General features: G+C 57.0%; 1 protein-coding gene across 3 annotated transcripts; it reads right to left on the bottom strand.

Annotated features, from left to right (window-relative positions):
* Positions 1–1,198: 1,198 nt before the first annotated feature.
* Positions 1,199–19,943, bottom strand: AIF1L (allograft inflammatory factor 1 like). 3 transcript variants are annotated; one of them, XM_090274913.1, is made up of 6 exons: positions 19,739–19,931; positions 19,471–19,532; positions 9,406–9,472; positions 7,186–7,227; positions 4,693–4,876; positions 1,199–2,167 (listed from the first exon to the last, which is right to left on the bottom strand). In XM_090274913.1, the coding sequence occupies exons 1-6, from the start codon at positions 19,767–19,769 to the stop codon at positions 2,080–2,082; spliced, it is 474 nt and encodes a 157-aa protein (XP_090131039.1). In that variant the 5' UTR covers positions 19,770–19,931; the 3' UTR covers positions 1,199–2,079. The 3 variants fall into 3 exon arrangements, with proteins under 3 accessions (XP_090131039.1, XP_090131040.1, XP_090131041.1); XM_090274914.1 differs by having other exon boundaries at positions 4,693–4,855; positions 19,739–19,926; XM_090274915.1 differs by lacking the exons at positions 1,199–2,167; positions 4,693–4,876 and adding an exon at positions 6,402–6,860 and having other exon boundaries at positions 19,739–19,943.
* Between the last annotated feature and the right edge of the window lie 1,321 nt (positions 19,944–21,264).

Raw genomic sequence — 21,264 nt, 5'->3', positions numbered from 1 at the left:
AACTGTTTTGCTGGTGTTTAAACTTCAACTAGGCCTGTGCATTTGAGCAGCTCCTTAGCCTGAAGATCAGCCAGCCATGGCTGAATAATCTTGCTCCTGCACTGGTTAAGACCAGCCCATTAACCCAGGCTGGCCATTTTCCCATCCCCCACTTGCTCCAGTCATTCAAGTTGCTGTAAGGGCAGCTCCTTGGGCCCTGGGGGATGGGTCACTGAGGAGCCACAGGGAGCCCACACTGGCTCCAGCCACCAGCAGCACCCAGACCTTTCCACTTCAGGTTTGGCCAAGGCTTCTCCAAGACTCTTGCCTCATCTTGGACCCAGCTAGGCCCCCAGGATTTCAGTGCGGTCACCCCACAGCCCCCTCTTTCCTAACACTCATCTCCCGCTTGTCCTTGTCTGGGTCTGGCTTCCTCACTAGACTCGTAAGTTCCATGAGTCTATTTTACAACCGGGATCTTAGCTCTTGGCGCATAGCAGGTGCTTAATAAACATGTTCAATAGATGAGTGCATCTAAGGGCAAGGGACTCCAGAACACCGGTGGGGTCAAGGCAGAGGTTCCAGCTTAGCCAGCGTGGAGCTGAGCTCGACACCTGCATGCATCCCGTGAGATGTGGCTTAGCTGAGGAGCTCTAGGGAAAGCAGAACTGCAAAGGCAGGCCTGGCCCTTACCCAAACCCTTAGGCGGACTCGGAAGGTGAGTCCTGGCCCGGGGTCTTCCCCTAGCGCTGACCTGGGAGACGGCCCCTCCCTGTCCCTTCCTTTGTTTTCATCACCAAGGAGGCAGCCCAGAGCAGAGGTGAAGCATAGGCAGGGCATCTGAACACGTGGGCTTCAGTCCAGACACTTCCCTCTCCAGATTAACCCCTGACCTTGGGCAAGGCACCTGACCCCATGGGCCACCAGTTTTCTCACCTGGGAAAGGAGAGCACTCGCTCGGCTAACCTACAGGGTGAATCAGGGCTGCAAAACCCTGAGTCCATAAGAAAGGGCACAGGTGACCCCAGTCTAGTCCCCAAGCTCAAGGTTTCGGGTGATGTGGAAAGGGCGAGATGAGTTAAGACAGTGGACACAGCACACGTCAGGACAAAGTGGGGGGACTTAAAGCTTATAGTAAGTGGTCAATAAATACCTGTCGTATGGCTGAGTGAATGAATGAATGAGTGAGTGAGTGAGTGATGCAAGGTGGGAAGCACAGTCAGTTTCCAAGCAGCCTGGGGTCAGAAAGGCAGCCTCCCATTCCTCAGGTCTTGGCTGAACAGTTGTGCTGACTTTTTGCCACAAGCATTTTATTCTTCATCTCCTCGCCTATTGCCCTCAGCATCCTCCCTAAAAGGTAGGACTAGACTATGATGACCCCCCACACACAAGGCCCCTGGCCTCCCCTCCAGCTCCAAAGCCCTTTGCTGCCCCAGCAAGGCACAGGGCTCTCTCTGAGCTGCCTGTAAAGGTGTGGCCAGGAGGGGCAAGGCCAGAGGATTCCAGAACCTTCTGGAAGGGCTCAATCCTTCCATCACTTCACTGAGGATGAGGAGAAGCATGACCTGGGGAGCGTGGGAGGGGGGGCATCACGTGGGGTGGTGGAGCAGTGAGTGGCTACCTCCTGGACAACCTGGGAGCACTGGGACCTCAGAGTGTCTGGGGAAACCCTAGCAAGACCCTGCAGCCTTGTCCCCACTCCAGGGTCTTCTGAAAGGGTCTGAGGCCCACACCAGGGCCAGGCCGGCGAGCCCAGGGCTAAGCTCAAGAGACCTCCAGGAAGACGGACAACGGCAGCTCCAAGCGTGGGGATCACAGGCTTCCAGCCTCCCTGTCCCCTCTGGTTTTTGGTTTGATGTCAGCCCTTCTGCGTGGGGGTGGAGAGGAAGGGGGGGAAACAGAGGGAGGGTTCCCAGAGTCTCTTTAAGGCAGGTAATTTGTGCTTCACAAAGGATCACTGATTCTGCAGATGAACAGAAGAAATAAACATGCCCAACGACCAAAAAACCCAAAAGAGACAAAACACAATGAGTCCAGAGGGCAGCGAGGTCAGGAGGAGGAACGGGGCGGGGAGGGCAGGGGCGGGTCCCGGCGGGGTCCTCAGGGCAGGCTGGCAATGTCTCTCTCTGGAGGGGGGCCAACCGGCTTGGGGCTGCTTTCTTGGGCTTTTCCTTCAAACATCATGACTCTGGTTTGGAGATGGAGAAAAAAAACAAAACAAAAAGACACAGGATTAGGACTCCTGCCCTCATCCGGGGGAAGCTCATCCAGCCTTCGGTCTGCAGGGTCCTTGGCCGAACGCCCTTCATCCGTTTTCCAGTGAGATCTTCTCGGGAGCCCGGGAGGGCAGCTCCATGGAAGGGGCCCCTAGTCCCATCTTACAGAGGAGAAAACCGAGGCGCAAAGTGGCCACGTGACTCCTCAGAGCCACACAGGCGGCACAAGCAGGGCCAGACTCAGGATCTCTGACTTCCAGGCTGTGCACCTTCCCCCCTACCCACGCTGCGCGGAGGTGGCGGAGCTAGGCTGGGCCCTGGTTCTGCTCAAAACCCCCTTCCAGCCTTCAAAAGCCTCCCGCTGCTCTGAGGGTAAACTCTGCAAGCAGAGGGTAGGGGTTCATGGTAGAGCCTCTGGAAGGAAGCAGCTGGGTTTGAGTCCCAGCCCTGCTCCTTCCCAGCTGATGACTCCAGCAAGACACTCAACCCCATGTCTGCTCAGTGTCACCATCTGGAAGTGCCGGTGCCAGAAGTGCTTACACCCTGGAGCCGTTCCAGGCCTCAGCGCCCTCCCGTCTGCCGTCATTCCCTGCCTGGGCTCTTCCAGAGCCCCGGCTCCAAGGCCCTTTCAAAAGGTGGTGGTCCACAGATAGCTTGTCTCTGAGCTCCGGATGTGCCCCGCCAGCTCCCTCCCCGACCTCCCCTTGGGTGTCTGAAGGGCCGTCCCCTTGAACGTGTCAAACACTGAATTCTTGATTCCTGCCTTCCCCACCTGCTCCGTCCTTCGAGCAAACAGCACAGTCACCCACTTGGTTACGCAGACCCCAGACTGCACGCATCAGACTCCTCATTTTCCTTTACATCCACCCCTGGGCATTTAAGCAACGCTTCCAGCTCTTCCTCCAAAATCACTCCCGATTCCAACAGCGCCTGCCCTCCACTGCAGCCTCTGCAAGCAAGCATCCTTGTCTCTTACCTGCACGGGCCACCCCGCTGCCTCTCTCACCCCTGCCGCAGCCAGAGGGGGCCTTTTAAAAGTCGGTCCCCAGCTTAAGAGTTCTCCAGCGGCACCCCTCCACCTTAGTACAAAATGCTACGTCTGACGGTGGCCTACCGGCCCCATGGCCCCTGGCCTGTGCCCGCCTCTGCAGCCTCATCCTTCACTCACTGTACTTACTAGTGGCCCAGACACACTGGCCTCTGCGCTGTTCCTTGGACATATGAGCACGATTCTGCCTCAGGGCCTTTGTATGTGCCATGTCCTCTGCCTGGAATGCCTTTCCCCGGGCCTTCCCATGGCTCACTTCTTCCCATCTTCCTCTTTTGGGGCTCTGGTCAAATGTCACTGCTTAGTGAGACCCTTCCTGCCCACCAGTGCATTGTCTCTGCTCCTCTTGCCCACTTGATGCTTCTTTGTACCACATCACGGCAGTCTGGTGTTTTTGTCTGTTGTCGTTTTTATCTCCTGTCGTTAGAATGTAAGCTCCATGAGGAGGCCAGCAACTCACGTGTCCCCAGCACCTAGAATAACTCCCGGCACATAGCTGGTGCTCGATAAATATTTGCTGAGTTAACAAATGATGAATCTAAAGAACCAACAGGCAGACAAGTGCCTGACACACAGAAAATGTCCACTAAATCTTCCATGTCCTTTTCATAGCGTTGTCACTGATTGCTGGCACCTGCCCTCCGCCGTGTGCTCTGACAAGGGTGGTCCGTCCCACCCACACTCAAATCTCCGGCCAGCCCACGCGGTGGGCTCAGGAGCTGCTTACTCAGCCTCCTGGAACCTCACCTTCCCCATTTTGTAACATGAGACGGCTATGTTTGACATTTGTACATTTGACACAAAAATTGATCTCATTTCATGAAAGCCAAGGGAGGTACTTTTCAGCTCAAATACCACGAGACTCTGCAGGGAGGTTCTCTGCAGCTCCCCAGTGGGGAAGTACCTGCAGACAAAGTGCAGTTTTAACCACCACGTCCTAGGTGTTTGCCATTAGCCAGGTACCGGACTAGACCCCTCGTGAGTGTTAGCTCATTAATCCTCAGGACAAGGCTTCATGAAAGATATTTATTACATCTCTATCTTACAGATGAATAGCATGCACACTCTACCTCCCTTCAGGGCCGGGTTTCAACTCTATGCACACAGCCGCGTGGCGTAGGAGAGTCACTTTACAAATAAGACAACTGAGATTCAGAAAGTTCTGCCCGATTTGTCACCATCATTGCCACCATCATCACAGTTGCCACTTACTGAGTGCTGATTCTACCAGCCCTTCTGCTACAGGCTAATTTCACCTGTAAGGTACACATGAGGACGGCATTGGACAGATCAGGCAGTCAGGTTCAGAGAAATGGAAAACCTCGCCCAGCGGGTCACACGATGCATTCCCTCCTGGCCGGGGAATGGCCGAGGTGCGCGAGCCAGGGGCCTCTCCGCGCACACAGACTTGGCCTTCAGAGGCCCCAGGAGAGGCGGGGAGGTACTCACAGCTTGAGGACGGCCGACCGTTTCCCCAGCATCATGTTCACGAAGTCTCGGTAGGAGATGGTGTCGCTGACCCCACCTGTCACCTCGAAGATCATCTTCTTCATCTCCAGGTGGGTCTTGGGGACCCCCAGCTTCTCCATCATCCTCTTTAAAGACATCAGGTCTGCCGGAGTAAAAGCAGATCCTTTAAGTGGAGGGGGGGAGGGCGAGTGGGAAGCTGTTAAAACGCCTTCTGGACCCCACACCCAGAGGAAGCCCAGCAGGACAGTCCCTCCCTAGAGACTGCAGCCAATGGCCTTGCTCCTCGTGGGAGAATGAGCCTGTCACACCCTCCCTGAGCCCCAGGAAGGCAGTACGACTGGTGGTTAGGGACAGGGGCTTCCAGGGCCACACTGTCTTGGGCTGGAATCCAGCTCTGCTATTTCTGGCTGTGGGATCTGGGGAGACCGACTTCACCTCTTTGAACCCTGCTCCCACCGGTGGTCACATGGGTGGCGGGGGGGACTGGGAGGGACAATGCACGAGAAGCACCTGGCACAAAGCAGGTGCATGGTGATAGAGCAGCTATTCTTTTTTTTTTTTTTTTACAGTTTTTATTTTTTTGTTTGTTTATTTATTTATTTATTTACTTATTTGTAGAGAGAGGGGAAAGGAGAAAGAGAGGGAAAGAAACATCACTGTGTGGTTGCCTCTCATCCGCGGCCCCAACTGGGGACCTGACGTGCAACCTAGTCATGTGCCCTGACTGGGAATCGAACCAGCGACACTTGGATCACAGGCCGATGCTCAATCCACTGAGCCACAGCAGCCAGGGCCTAGAGCAGCTATTCTTTACTGCTACCTCTGCTGCACCCCACCGTCAGAGGGGGCCGTGGGCCTGCTGCCCAGCGACCCAAGAGGCCACTGCCCAGCGAGGTGGGGTCAGGGAGTCGGCCTGACCCCTGGCATCGAAAGCCATCTCCAGGAGGCCGGGTAGTAGCTTCCCCCATCTGCCACTCCCACCCTGCAGACCTAGGGCACCACTTTGGCCAGAAAGGAGAGGGTGCCAAAAATACCCTGCAGAGTAGGAAAACCAACAAAAGAACAAAAATCCAGAAAAACAAGGGAGGTACCAAAAAGTCACTGTACCCCAGGAGTTGCTAACTCTGACCACCTGGCTCCCAAGATCGGAGGCAATTTCCTTTGAATTGTTCCGTGAACAATGGGTCAGCAAAGAATGGCGGGAAGGTGGAGTGGCAGGGGTGGACTTAGGGCCAGGCGGTGGCGTGCCAGCTCACCCGAGAGGCAGGGCGGGCAGGCTGGGTGCCAGGCCCCTAGGTGCCAGGATGTCCAGGGCATTTTCAAAGAAAGCCGGGCAGCCTTCTGCAGGAAGAAGTGAAAGGTCTCCCACAGCTGCTGGCCAGACTCTGAATTGGCACGACCTTACTGGAAGGCCATTTGGCAGGGTGCTTCCAAAGCCTTTTTGACCCAGAATGTCTAATTCCTGAGATTCACTCTTAAGAACTAATCAGGGATGTGGACAAAGATTCGTGTACAAAGATGTTTTTCACAGTGTTATCAATGACACTAAGGCATTGGCCAAATAAATCACAGTCCATTCTCACAATGGACTATTATGTAGCCACTAATAATATTTCAAAAGAAAGGTTAATCATATGTCAAAATACTCACAAGGTTTTTTGTGTTTTTTTTTTGTTTTTAATGGAGGTTCTAAAAATGGTATAAAACAGCATTTGTGATTAGAACAAAGCATAGAAGGACATAAACCAAACTGTCCACAGCAGTGGGTGATGTATTTTTGTCTTTCTGCTTTGCTGTGCTTTCCAAAAATTTTTAGGATGAAAATTCATTCACTTAATACATTATTTTTCTGAAGAAGAAAAAGAATAAAAACATTCAAAAGGGGGAAGAGCGAGGGAAGACAGAGGAAGAATAGAAACACGGCCACCCCGAGCCTTGGTTTCCTCATCTGTAAAACAGGGATAATTAACCCAGCCTGGATCGTGTCCTGCTGTTACCAGTGAAGGCCAAGATTATGGTCCTGAATATAAGTGCCATGGACAGGCATTTATCACCCCCAGCGTTTGGCCGGCAGGACAGGATAAGGGTCTCTTGGAGAGGACGGTGCTTTGTCAGATGCAGGACAGTGTACAGATGGAAGGAGAGGCCTGGGGACAAAGGAACTGCCAGCCCTGGGCAGGGATGGCGCTCTCTGTGCTGGGCCCCCTGGGGTGGGAGGTTGAGGCAGGGCAGCAAGGGAAGGGGTGGGGAGGGAAGTGGTTGGAAGGGAAGTTTGGGGGCGATGGATTCCAGGGGAAAGGCAGAGGGGCTCCAACCTGGCTCAGCTGGCCCAGCCCTCAGGAAGGCTTCAGTGTGTGACCGTCCCACTCATGACCCGTCACCCACACAGGTAAGTCCTTCACACCGTCCACCCCCTGAACACCCGTGTCCCCCCCCCCCCCCGCCCCCCAACACGCTCAAGGCGTCACTCACCAATCTCGCCTTCATTGTTCAGGTCAAACTCCATGTACTTCTCTGGAAATCACAGAACAAAACCAGCATCAGCTTGGGAAGCAGGGCGGCCCCTGCAGGGTGCCAGTGACTCCCTTGAGGGCAAATGGCCAGGTCCTTGGGGAGCCCACACCCAACTTCTCATCCCACGGAGGGGTCTCAACATGAGTCCTATCATCTTAGTTGTCTGCACCCCTGTCCTATGGGTACCATGGGGGTCACTCTGACCCTGTACCAGGGGGGCAGCTGCTTTCTCCCAGGTCCCCGCCAGGGACGGCTGGCCGAATCCCAATCAGCTTCAGTGACAACAATAAATTCTGGAGGTATAGGTTCAGTTGGGCTGGGGAGCAGCAGTCGTCAGTGTCCCTCAGCTGATTCTGACGGGCAGCCGGGGGTGGGGGGCCGCCAGTAGGGAGTCCTTGTGGTTGAGAACCTTTAGGTCACAGGCGGCGCTGAGAAGCCAATGCTCTTCCAGAAGAAACAGCCGTGGGCCTGCCCTTGACCACAAAGTGGGACACAGTGTCCAAGGACACACAGACTCTCCCCACCAACCTCACCTACAGACTGAATGAAACGGCCCCGATCAAGGGGTCCAGGGAAGCTCCAACAGCAAGAGAGAATGACGGGGAGCACCGCGGTATCTGCCACCATAGGCAGTGTGGGCTAACGAGTCCTGTGGCCTTGGGAAGGTCGGCCCTGCCACAGAAGGGAGAGCAGGGCCCTCCAGGTCTATTCCGCATGGAGCAGCAAGTGTGAGAAAGCCAAGGTCCTCCCGGTGGCCTTCGAGATCCCTGAGACCTTCCGGGACATCTGCCTTCCAGTGTCTCAGGCTGCCTGTCCCTCCATCGCCCGCGCCCCATCCACCACCCTTGCTGTACCTGGTCTGTTCCCCACCTGCTCCTGCTAGGGACTTGCCACCCGTCTGCCTGGAATGTCCCTGCCAGGTAGTCTCAAGGCTCCTCCTCGTGCCATCAGGGTCCCCCAGACTTTCTAATTGGGCACCCCCACACACATACACACAAAGCACCTTCTGCCCCAGAGATCTCTGTCCCTTCACCCAGAGCTACCTCTGAAGAGTGGCCCCGTTGCCCCTCCTCTGCAAGGCTCTCCCATGGACAACTGGTATGGGTGGGGGGTGGTGACAGACATGACGGGGGGGGGGGTGTCTTTGTGCTACTTCTTTTTTTTTTTAATGTTAAAAGCACCATCACATAATGGTTAAGAGCAGGGGTTTTGGAATGAGACCAATAAGGGTTCAAGCCCCAGCTCTGCCATAGGTGAGCTATGCGACCCCAGACAAGTGATCCCACCTTTCTGAGCCTGAATTTCTTCTTCTATAAATTAAAGATGGCAGCACCTCCCTCCTGGCTGGACCAGGATGATTCAGGGAGGTCACAACACAGCTTTCGGAGGGCTTCCCACAGGCCAGTGCTCAGCAGCTGCTTAGCCACTGATGTCCCGCCCAAGGGCAACCAGGTTGTAAGCGGCCTGAGGAGCACTGGCCTCGGGGCAGGGAGGTTGCCCCCACGCAGTGACTTTGGGATGCGGGGGAGTGCGGCCTAGGAGATATTCACATGACCCTGCAACTCGTCCCAGTGCACCTCTCCGGCAGCAAAGATGGGTCCGCCCGCTCCTTACGGCTCCTTACGTGCACGGTTCCTCTGCTTTCGTGCGCCGCTGGCGGGGAACCAAGCACTAGGGCCCGGAACAGAGGGACCTTTATGCCGCCCCCTCCCCGCGCGCGCGGGCTCCTGGGCCCTGTTTTCTTTTCATCCCGTGCTGCCGGCATTCAACGGGCAGAAACTCTGCCCCCTGCCCCACTGCAGAGACACAAACGTCCATTCTCCACAGGGGCTCCCGAGACACTCCACGGTGGAGGGGGAGAGGCCAGAGCGGCTACAAAGAGCTGATTGTGTGCTGGGGCCCCGGGAGCGAGCGGGGCTCCGGCAGAGGCGACAGGAGCCAACCTGGGCCCTGTGGGGCAGCCGGGCGGAGAGAGGGGCAGGGGCAGGCCGAGGCCTGCGGGCCAGGGGCGTCTTGGGGGCAGGTGGGGGGGCCTGCCGCCCTCTAGCTGGGCGCCCTGTCTTGCAGCCCACGAGGAACAGGGCATTCTGGATGGAGCAGGGGCGTGGCCCAGCCCGGTGGGGGTGAGGGATCCCACGTGGCAGGGACTGGGAGGTGGGGCAGCCGGTCCCAGCTCACCTTTGAAGGCTGCGAGTTTTTCTGGCAGGTCCTCTTCATCACTGTACTTCTGGTCACAGAGAAACTCCTACGGAAGCAAGAGGGCAGAACTGAGCAAGGCATCAGCAGGCAGAACTTGCCAGCACAGAGGCCCATTGCCCCAGGCCCCGGTGTCTGTCCTGGCTTCCTGTCACCCCTCAGGGCACACCTGCAGAGCCCAACCTGGGGTAGGAAGTGTGTTCAGCAGCTGAGTAGGGGGAGAGGGGCGCATGCAGGGTCTGCTCAAGAAGACAAAACACCTTCAATCAAACTGAATTACCGGTGCAAGAACCTAGCCCACCCCTCCAGGCACCCTGCTCTGGGATCTGTGAAGCAGTGAGCCCCAGTGACACGCTGCCTGGTTCCAGCATTAATGTCTTAGGGATGCGATGCTACCATATTAATTCCTCTCTGGTTTTCTAACACTTTACCTCCAAATGGGTTTAATTATCACAGCTCCTTCTGGCATTTGTGTGGGAATCCAAGGGCAGTGCCCGTATGACTCCTGGCACATAGCAAGTGCTCAATAAACTGTACCTGCTGTGTTATTCGTCTCGGCTGCAGACGGAATGTGACTGTACATTGCCTAGGAGGTCGCTTACCCCTCTCTTCTGTGCCTTCCCCTTCAAACAGGCCCACTTTCCCCTCCGATGCCGGCAGAGACTCAAATGAGTCCTTTCAGAACCAGATGGTGAGGGTCGGGAAAACCTAACGAAGAGCGCCCAGAATGAAGCACTTACTCACATGGTCTCTTTGGACCCCCAGCGGGCCAGCGTTTCCTTTCGCCAATGAGAAAATTGAGGCTGTCACAGCCAGAGCTTCAGTTCAGTTCCGCCTCATTTAAAAGTCTGCCTCCTTGACCATGACCCTTAAAGATGGGCAGATAGCAGGCATTCATCTGGCTGTAAAACCAGAAGCTACCCATTCGCAGGCACCTGCTACGCCAGCACAGGGCCAGGGGTCTTACTTGCCTGCGGCTGATCTTCAAGACGCCCTAGACCCCGCATGCCACTGGGGAAGCAGAGGGGGTGCAGCCACCCTCGCGCCGGACTCCGCCAACACCCTGTGTTCTCTGGCCCACACTTTGCTCGGGACTGAGCCAGTTACACATGGGCCTCGTTTCTCATTCGCTCATTCATTCAACAGTTTTGGGGGACCCCAGCACCCCCTGCTGTGTTCTACATATCAAGGGAGCAGGGCGACGAGGCAAGCTCTCCTCCTAAAATTACAGGGAGAGTCTAAGGTGATATTAATTGGTTTCTAGGGCCATCGCTCCATCTGTTCCCAAATTCCAGCTGCTACTTTCCACTAACTGACGCGCGGAACTGTGCTTACACACCTCCTAGGACAGGAAACTCACTACCGTTCCAGCCTGTCGGGCAAATCCCCGAGGGGCTTCACGTAGAGCAAGAGAATGACAAAAAACCTAAATGAGAAAGCCCTCTGGGTTTGGACCTCAGACCCCTCCTTATATTAACTGTAAAGGGAGCACAGCGTACCCACCTTCTCGGGCACCTGTCCCTCAGCAGGGATAACCAAACTCTTCCGTCAGTGCTCAGGAAGCAACAGGTATGATTCAGTATGAGCTAGAATATGACCACTTCCAGGTTCCCATGTCTCCATGTTAACTCAGCACCCTTGACAGAGAAAGAGAAGCCCACCTGCCAATGCAACCCCCCTCTCTGGGGCTGGGGCGAGGGGCTCCGACTGTCCCTGTGCTTTTGGCAGGTACTGTGCTATCTCATTAAATCCTTGCTATTATGGTGACTTTACAGGTGAGAACAGGAGGACCCACCAGAGAGGTTCGGTCATACTTCTCAAGTCCTGGGCAGCTGAGGAAGCACTTGGTTGGTATGGAGTCTGGGCCTCTCCAAACCCCAGGACCTGTGCCTCCAGCAGCCTAGTGGAGGGCGGCCTCAGGGCCCACGGGGTCCAGCTGGCTTAGCCACAGCCTCACGTGGGGCCTCATTACCACGTGCCACGCATGGTCCTACTTCCACTTAGTCGGAGCTGGAACCTTCTCCCGCTGCCTGGGAGGCGGCCATCCTCCTGGCTGGCTCTGGCCAGGCCTTGCCTTCCTCTTGGCTCCCTCTTAGAGCTCTTTCCACTGCTAAGCAGAAGTAGGACAATTAACCCTTGTCTGTGACCCTGAGCAAATTGGGTACCTCCCAGGGTACCCGCAGAAGGACAGATAGGTCCGCGGTTCCCAGACTTGGGGGTAATGCATAAAGAAACATTTCCAAAGAAAGTTAAAAATAGGGAGAGGTGCTAAATAAGGCTGCCAAATGTGTACTTTGCCAAGGAAAGACTAAACAATTCCCATTGCTGCTGTAAGTTCAGAAAAGGACAATTTCATAAAAGTAGGAAGTTCAGGATCTCAGAACTTTTACATGGAAACCATTGAGTCGACATTCAGCTCGCTACATTGCCCCGATGTTCCCTCCACTTTCCCACGTCAGGAACCAGGAAACCGTGGGGAGCACAGGCAAGGCTCACCATCTGGGACTCTCTGGGGAGAGAGCCGCGGGCCCTCTCAGCTCCCACATTCTGGTGGACCCAAAATCCTGCACCAGGCCAAGCCTGTTAGTAATGTGTACTGACCACTTCTAGGAACAGCAAAGAACACGGAACAACCAGGCAGCGACCGAGAGCAAGAACGAGGGCCGAGCGGGAACTGTGGAGTGCGGAGTGACAACTCCCCTTCCCTGGCCCCGACCCGACCTGGGCCGGGCTGGCTCCCACCTGGGACTTGGCTCCAGCTGCGCCCCCTGCCCAGACCGCTCATCCCCACACATCTGCACGGCTCTCTACCTCGCCTCCTTTACGCTTCAGCTGTCCACCCTGGCCATGGCAGTCCCCGCCTCCGCTCCCACCCCACCTTACCTTCCTGTGCATCTGTTTTTATTCCATGGGCTGAATTACCTCCTAACACAATTTCATTGCTTGTGAAGGGTTTTGTCCATCATCTGCCTCCCCCTGTGAGAATGTAGGTTCTACATAGTAGATGCTCAATAAACATCTGCAGGATAAGTGACTGAATCGAGACGCAGAGAGGAGAAATAACATGCTCAAAGCAGCACAGCCAGCAAGTGGCCATGCTGGGATTTAACCGCACAGTGGAGGATGCGCGGGTCCCCTCCCTGAACAGAGCTGAAAAGCGTAAGTGACCTCAGGAAGTTGGCTTTAGAAGGATGATGTGATGGGAGGAGGCAGGCCCTCAGCTACCCGTTCTAGGAGCACCCAGCACTACCCAGCACATAGTAGGTGCTCAATAAACATGTCGCATGACGGGAGACACCTGCCATTCAGCCAGAATGACTTGCTCCCCTCTCACCCCTGACATGGTAAGGCGGCTTTGCAAAAGCGTGTGCATGCATGTGACAGAGACTGGGGTGGGGGGAGAGGGGAAGACTCAGAGACTGGAACTGCATTTTTTTCTTATGAGCCAAAAATGACAAATGCTTGCCACAGAGTGACCCGGGTGGGAAAGGCAGCTGGCCCATTTGTGCGTGGGTAGCCAGCCCTTGCTGACCCTGGGCTTAGGGCAGCTGTGTGCACCGTGCCTTTGGCTGGCACGTGGGAAGGCAGGCGGGTGGACTGCGGGAACAGGAGCTCCATTGGCCGGGCCACCAGCTCCCACCCCTCCCCCAAGCGTCAGATTCTTGGTTCCTGCTTATGCAGAGCCCACAGCGTTCTCCCCTTCAGGTGCCTGCCCCCTCATCCTTGCCCAGCCTGGGGGGCCCAGCCATACCCACTGGGCAGGTACTCTATCTGTCCAGACGCCAGGCCCCTGGCTGCCCGGACCCTGGGTCCCCAGGCAGAGGAGACAGACGTAGGAAGAGGGCAAGCTGGAGCCAGATTGCCTGGGTTTGAACCACTTAGTTGCTGTGTGAAAAGTACTTCATTGGTCTGAGCCTCAGTTTCCTCATCTGTAGGGAAGATACAAATATCTCATGGGCTTGAACTGAGAATTACAATATGCAAGTAAATCCACGTAAAGTGCTTAACACAGAGCCTGACCCCCAGTAAATGCTAAATAAATGTTAGCTGTTTCTTATGATCTTCTCACATTCGTATCTGTACAATCCACTTATAACTCCCCGCGGCTCATCAGTCACCCAGACCACCACCGACTAGTTAAGATAGACCAACTTAAGCTGGTCATGGATTCTCTTTCCCCCCTCCGGGTGTCCCCGCTTGACAGGCAGGGCAGCTGAAACCCAGAGATGCTGCTCATGGTGCGCAAGACCACGGTTTTCACAGTTCAAGGCCTGTCTGGCGCCAAGCTCCCTCACTGCCCTGAACAAGGAGCCGGTGGCCTGGCCACAGGTTTCTGAGCAAAGAAAGTCCACCCTGGGAGTTGCCTTTCCTCTCAGGCAGCTGCAGAAGGAGGTGGTTCCGGAGGCCAGGGACCCACTCTGTAGCCCACTAGGGGATGGGGTGTGGGTGGACGGCTCCCTGCACCCCACCCCCTCTCCCACTCCAGCCCACTGTCCCAGTGACATGTTCCTACAGCTGCAGAAACTGCTGTCAGGGCCTCCAGGTAGGAAGGTGGTCATTGATATGCAGAGCAGCACATTGAGAGGACTTGGTGACCTGGTCAGTCCCTGGCAAAGAGCCAGGAAATGCAAGCAGGCAGGAGCCTGGGGTTGAAAACAGGAAGCCATGTGCGTCCCCAGGCAAGGCCTGGGGTGGTGACAGGGCCGTTAAAACATCTCCGCAGTCACAGAACATGAAAGGGACTCCTCAGAGCACCCAGCTTGTCCTCTTTGGACAATGGCTGGGGAAACTGAGCCCTCAGAACAGAAAGGTCTTTTGCCTAAAGCCACAGGCCAGAAGCCTGGCATTAACCTCCTGAGTGCAGGGTGTGCGGGGCAGAGGGGCGAGGGAGGGATGTTGAATCAGGTTGCCTGGGTTCAAGTCCCAGATCTAGCACTTACTACCAGCTCTGTGGCCCTGAGCAACTTGCCTCACCACTCTGGGCCTCGGTTTCCTCCTCTGTGAAATGGGATCGTAATAATAGCATCTCCTCTTTGGGTTGGATTAAATGGCTGCATAGATACTTACTAAGTGTTAGAAAGTATCGTTATGCATCTGGAACACCCAAACCCGAGCCACACCAAGAGCAGGGGAAGGGCAGAGAAGTGACCCAGCCATAACTCTGTCCCACACTGTACCACGAAGTCCTCCAGGTGAGCCTTGACCCTCTGGCCGTCCTGCCTCAAGGGCAAACTCTGCTTTGTCCTTGGACACCTGGCTGACCTAGCAGTGGCAGGCCATCCACACGGGACAGCGTGCTCCCATCTCAGTCCTGGGGGACAGCACCCGCAGCCACACCTGCGCACTACTGGCTCCTCTTGGTCCTCCACAACCTCCGATGCACGTCTGAATCTTCCCCCGCCCCCAGGGGCCCCATCCAAGCGCTGGCAGCCCCGTTGTGTCCGGCCTCCAGGTCCCTGCCACCTGCCTGATTGCCCTGCCCCCACCACCTCCACCTAGACTTAACTCTTGTTTCTGGGCCGGTACCTCTAACACCTGCTCCCGGGTGCTTGCTCCTGGCCCTCCAGGCTTGTCTTTATGTATTAGTTGCAGCAGAATTTTGGGGCGGGCAGATATCACCATCTTGGAGGCCATCCAAGGAGCTGGTGGCTGAAACCTTGGGCGAAAACCCCAAGGCCAGGCGGTACCATACCAGGCCGTGGTGCCTCTGACGCAGCCCACAGGTTCTTAAAGGGCCAGGACCAGGCCACAAATGCCTGGCCTGGTGCTTGGCGCGTAGACGGGGCCTGTAACGTGCACCCGCAAGGACAGGAGGCTCACATTCCCCACAGCAGCTCTGGGGCCTCCTCCGGACACTGTGTCCTTGCCAATAGATGGGGCAGCTGAAGACAAACACCCCATCAGCTGCACAAATGAAGCAGACCCTGAAGAAATTCCATCTCTGGCTTCCTGTGACATGGCCACAATGAGGTCGTGACTGGCTGGACCGTGGGGACACTGAATCCTCAGAGGCTCACGTGGCTACTTATCACCATCTCCCTTATAATATATTAAGGAAGAGCAAGAGAGATGGGTACCCAGGGATGCCAGCTGGGCACACTCACCTGGGCAGGGACACAGTGGCACTGCCAGTACACAGGAAGAGAGACACACCTGTGTAGTGCTTGGGTCAGGTCTCAGAGGTCCCCCGTTGCTCGGGGAGGGGCTGGGGACATATGCCCCTCTGGGCAGAGACACACAGCTTGCCACGCCCAGCTTTTCCCAGTACAGATGGCACATGGGCTCTGAAATAAACACGAGGCACCTGAATGCTACAGGGAACGCTGAGCGCCCTTCATTCGACCCAGGAGGGCTGGGTGGGTGTGGGGCAGTAGCCAAAGATCTTTATCTACGTAAGCAAGAGAGGCCTGTGTCGAAGCTAGGCCACAGCCACCTGGTGGGCAGGGCCCAGGGCAGGCCACGGTGGTGTCTGAAGTCAGACTCCTGGATCTGCCACTTCCTGGCTGGATGACCTTGGGCAGGTGACTTCACCTGGCCAAGCCTCTGTTTCCTCATCTCTAGAATGGGAGGGCTAGTAATCCTTGTCCCGTGGCGACATTTAGATGTTCTTGTTGCATATCTTGCCAGTCGAACATGCCTTTGACAGGAGTCAGTGCAATGACGCAAATCACGCGCCAGGCACGCCTCGTGGTATTTTGTTAAAGATCCTGGCTTCTGGCTGGCTCAGCTCCTGCCCTCCAGGCTCCCCCTGCGGTCCAAGGGGAAGGGCACCCTGAGGAGCACCCACCACGTCTCCCTGTTCCTGCGGGAAGCTGGAGAGAATGTTTTCTGTCGCCATATAAGGCTGGGCCTGCTGGCCTGGGGTCACCTGCCACGCCATCAGGGCTTGGAGAATGTCAGCTATGTGGGGGGAGTAGGAGGTGCGCGCCCGTCCTGCCTGCTCCAGTAGTGCAGAGAATGCAGGCTCACATACACACAGGGCATGGAGGTGGGGGCGGGCACCCACAGAGGAGACCCGGCGGCCAGTTTGGAGACGGAGAGAAGAGGATGGGTGCAAGCGTGGCTGTTTCAACCCAGGCAACTGACTCAACTTCTCTGAGTGTCATTTTCTCTAATGTGGGAACGCACACTCACAGGCTTAGCGTAAGCGCTCAGTGAGATAATGCCCACAGCACGCCTGGCACGCTGCCTGGCACACTCCGAGTGCTCAGAAAATAATAGCAAAAGCTCGAGTGAAACCAAAAAAGTGTATTTCCATACAATTCTGCCAGGACCTCTAGGTCCACCCGAGTCTCTGTCTATTTTTACTCCTGAATCCCTTGTAATAACACAGCTAAGACGGGGCTACCCTGCTGCCCTATGGAAGCTGGTCCACCCTGGGGGCAGGGAAGAGAAAAACCCCAAAAGGAACTGGGATGTTGGCCCTAGGAGCCCCCAGAGCTGGGCTCTTCCCTGGGCAGCAGCCACAGAGGTACCCAGGCCCATGTGGCAAGCATGAAGCCCTGTGTCGCACGGCTTCTGGCTTCCACCAGGTCACTGGGCAGCTGCTTGGTCCAGCCCCCCCAGAAGCCCCACTCCAGTGAAACTGAACCCCAAAGGAAGGCCAGCCTGGGCTGCTAACATGGTTCCTTCTAGAGTTTCCCTCTAGAACCTCCACTGAGGCCATGGCCGTGGGTGAGACAGACTTAGACCCTCAAACAGAGTGACTCCCGCAGAGTCTGCTCACCTCCCCTGATTGTTTCGGGGGCCACTGTTCCCACTTCAGGCAGGGAAACCAAGGCTCTTTCGGATGGAGTGGTCTGGCCCAGGCTGGGCAGCCAGCAGGGGCCACGGCAAATCTCTACCCTGGGTTTCCGCTCCCTGTACCTTTAAGCCCGAAACAAACCAATGATAACAATCAGGACGGCAGCCAGGTCTCCTCATGTGCTGTCCATAGATTATATCACTCAAAAAATCACAACCGCCTGACTGCCATGATGTCAAGTGCCTTGCCTGAGGTCTCAGAGCCAACGACACTCTGCCCTCCTCTTCCTTCCCCTCGTGACTCTACACCATGGTGGGGCCGCCTTGACCTACCGCGGTGGGAAGCGGCTCAAGTTTCCAGTTTGATCATGGAGCCTCCTTCCCCCAGGAGCCAGAGCCTGCGCCCCCGCAGCCTGGCTCACACGATGGGCTTAGAACAGCATCTGGGCAGGGAAAGGACACCGGACCACAAGCTCTGCCACTGGCTTCTGCGTGGCTTTGGCCAGATGCCGGCTCTCTTTGGGCGTGGGGGTCAGTCCCAAGGTGGTTGAACACATCTCCTTCTTCCTCACCCTCTCCAGTCCCAGCGCCGTCCAGTCCAGCTCCTGGGAGCCACAGGCCCTCCTCTTTCTGAGCCGAGTCAGTCCCCCCCAGCAAAACAACCCTGTGGCATCCCCACAGTCTGCACCCCCTCCAAGGGCGAGGCTGGCATGGAAAGTCCCACACCCTCAGCTCCCCTGGTCTGTCCAACTAGAGTCACCTCTCCCCCATCCCCAGCTGTCCCTGGCTCAGGGTCCTGCTGGCTGTGGGTGGATTCAGCCAGCTTGGAGCCCGCCCGGCCGGGTGGCCCAGGGGGCTGTATGAGGTCAGGGCTCCAGGCTCCTGTCCAGAGGGCAAGTGTAGCCAAGACCTTCGGGCTGCAGAGTGAACTGGGAGGGAGCCCAGAAGCCTGGACCCCTGAGATCCCAGACAGACATCCAGGCTCCCTTTCAGCTGTGCTCAAAATGACATCAACAGGCAGGGTGAGGATGGCAATGAGGGACCCTGCGGTGTCCCCAGAGTCCTCCACCAAATTCCTACAGCCAGGGGAGTGAAATCAGACAGGCTGCCTAGTTCGAGACAACCCAAGAACCAAAGAGGGAATCAAGACTGCAAGCCCCCCCCCCCCCCAAGCCTGAAACCCTGTCACCATGCTGGCCCCACCCCACAGCCTCCACCAGGGCCCTACTGACCCCGCCAGCTTCCCATATTTGGGACTCAGAGCTGGGCCCAGACCCTGGGTGCTCAGTGGCCCAAGGGAGCCACTGCAGGGGATGCCCAGCCTAGTTTCAGTGCCTCCGCAACCAGTTAGGAAGGAACCTGGGAGCTGTCCTCCTCAGGAAGTAATTCTAGTCCATCCACGGAGGTCTTCCCTGTGCCGGGTGCTGGACCAAGGGACTCCACACTTTCCCTTGCTGAGCCCTCCGGGAGCCCCTGGCTCTGTGAGGAGGTCCCAAGGGAAGCCCACGCAGCTGGTAAGGGACGGAGACCACATTGGAGCCCCCGTCACACAGAACCCCAAAGCCCCTGGCTACACTGCCTTTGAGCTCTGGCCAATGCATGTAAATCTACATGCTCATTACACAAACGTTTACCGGGCTCCCACTGCGTGCCTGGCAACAGCCAGACCTCTTTCTTTACAGAACTCCACCAAGGCCGGCAGGAAAAGCATCAAGGCTCCAAGGGAGCCTTTCCTAAAAGTTGGAGCGGAAAAGAGCTGTGAGGGTGGGTGGGGGCAGGCAGGAAGGAGGCCAGCGCTTTCTACGCTGGAGAGGGCACTGCCCTGGGCGACTCTGGAGCCCAGGTGCTAACAGCAGCTTGACCCACGCTTGCTGGGCAGCCGCCTGGCCTCTCTGGCCTCCCTTCCTCTCTCCGCAGTAAAACCAGGACTGCTGGGAGACACCGAGGGTCCCTTCCGGCGCCAAAGCTCTGTGGCCGGTCGCAGGCGGGCTTCCGGGGAGCCCCGGGAGGCTGGTGTCGGAGCTCCCGGCCCGGCCCTACCTCCCCAGCCTCTTAAGAGTAACAACTTGCAACCCGAGACGCCGGGACCAGAGCGGAGTGGAGGGGGTGGAGGGAGACCTACCTGGAGTCGGAGGCAAAGAAGAAGGGGCGGAGAGAGGAAATTGGGGGTAGCCCGGGGGCAGAAGAGGTGGGACCCCGGGGCGTTGGGAGCTCTGGGGACAAGCTAGCGCCACGCGGCCCCGGCGACTCGCTGGCTGCCCTCGCGGCGGGGCGAGAAAAGCAAAGGTGGCGGCTGGCGCTTACCCGGTTGATCTCCGCCAGCCTCCTCTCCTGCCGGGCTTTGAGCAAGCCGAACGCCTTCCCTCCTAGAGGAGACAAAGAGACGGCCCGGGAAGTGGGAGTCTCCGCGGGCCGCGCGCCCCCGGGGTCCGCGCCCAATTCCTGCTCTCTGCAGACCCCGCCGTCCTCCCGGCGCACACAGGTGGCAGGCCGGGGGACCACGCGCGCGGGCCGGGCCACGCGGGACAGCGTGCCGGGGGGCGGGGCAGGGTTGTGGGACAGCGGCGCCTACCTTGAAACCTGTTGCTGATCGCGACCGACATGGTGAGCTCGGGGCTCCCGCCGGCTCGGGGCTTCGCGGCCGCGGAGAGGAACGAGGAGGAGGGACAGGCGCCCGCTCGGAGCTCCGGCTGCGTGTGGCCGCAGGACCGAAGGGCGGAGGGAAGGAGCGCGCGGCCGGACACACCCCTCCCTCCCCTGCGGCCCGCCTCCCTTCCCTCCCGCCACCGGGCCGCCGGACTCAAAGCGGCTATTATGCGGGGTGCGCGGCCCGCGCCCGCCCCTCTGCTGGAGGACACGGAGAATGCACGGCACGGGGACCGCCCTCTCCGTTTCTCCCGGGACCTCCACCAGCCCCTTTCCCGCTCCGGGCCGCCGTTTCCCCGTAAACAGAACGGGGACGATCTTAGTTCTCACTCTCGGGGCGCTTGCAGGAAGCAAACTTGCGTGGCAGCGGCAGGCAGGGAACGTGCCACCAACTGAGGCCATCACGTTACCATCGCCCGATGCGCAGCGTGCACTTTCAGAAGGGAGGCGTGCGTTCCCAGACCTCATTTTTAACGCTTGAAAGAAAAAGATAAAACCGTTTTGTTTTGTTGGGTGGGGGGGAGCATAATGACAAAATGCCAGCAGCATCACTAAATCACTTAAGAGTGTTTTGTTAATACGAACCTATTTCTTGAACATTCACGGTGCACCGGGCACTTTGCCAGATCTGTAGGGGCTACATTTGTCACATTACTTATTCTCAAAGCTCTGCAGAAGGACTGGGCACTCCTGCTTTACAGATGAGCAAAGTCAAGTGGAGGAAGCCTGGGAGTGCCAGGCCGACTGGGTGATACACTGAGCCTCTGACTCAGGGTGCAGGAACCAAGACCCGTAACAGGGTGACCGGGGACTTTCCTGTCCAATTCAGGTCATTTCTGAGAATGAAAGGTGGCAGTCTTAACACACTGAGGTCACAGGCACACAGACAGGGACTGTTCTGGGCAAACAGCACACCTGGTCGCCCTAAGGTTTTGGATCTGGCCAAGCTGTGTGACCTTGGGCAAGGCACTTGACCTGTCTGAGCCTCAGTTTCCTGATCTGCAGAATGGAGGAAACAAGCACCTCTCACCAAGCGAGGGCTATCATTACCCGTTCCTCCAGGGGTTTAAGCAGGTGGTAAAAGCTTAGAGGGAAAAGGGGCTTAGGAGTTATAACCCTTGGTTGATGGGAGAGGTTCTACCTGCAGGCCAGAGGTGAGAGCTCACTTAGAGCAAAGCCCTCGTCACTCACTCCCGGGGCCAGGCTCAGGTGACCTGTTGACCCGACCTGTTGGGCTGGTTTGCCCAGTTAGCCCTTCTCTAGGGCAGAGACCACGTCCAGGGCTCAGCTGCTGGGCTGCATTGCGAGCCAGATGTTCAACAGCTGCCACATTCCACCCCTGGGGCCAGAGAGCGTGACTCTAGCAGGCATGAATGGATTGCATGAGTCACAAGATGTCAGGCCTGAGGTACGTCATTGTGGAATGAGAGGCCTGCTCTCCACCCATCAGGG

The sequence above is a fragment of the Furipterus horrens genome, unplaced genomic scaffold (genome assembly GCF_987537825.1).
Source record: "Furipterus horrens unplaced genomic scaffold, mFurHor1.1.pri manual_scaffold_4, whole genome shotgun sequence".
Lineage (NCBI taxonomy): Eukaryota > Metazoa > Chordata > Mammalia > Chiroptera > Furipteridae > Furipterus > Furipterus horrens.
Note: the sequence above shows the minus strand (reverse complement) of the source record. Positions and strands in the feature narration are given on the sequence as shown.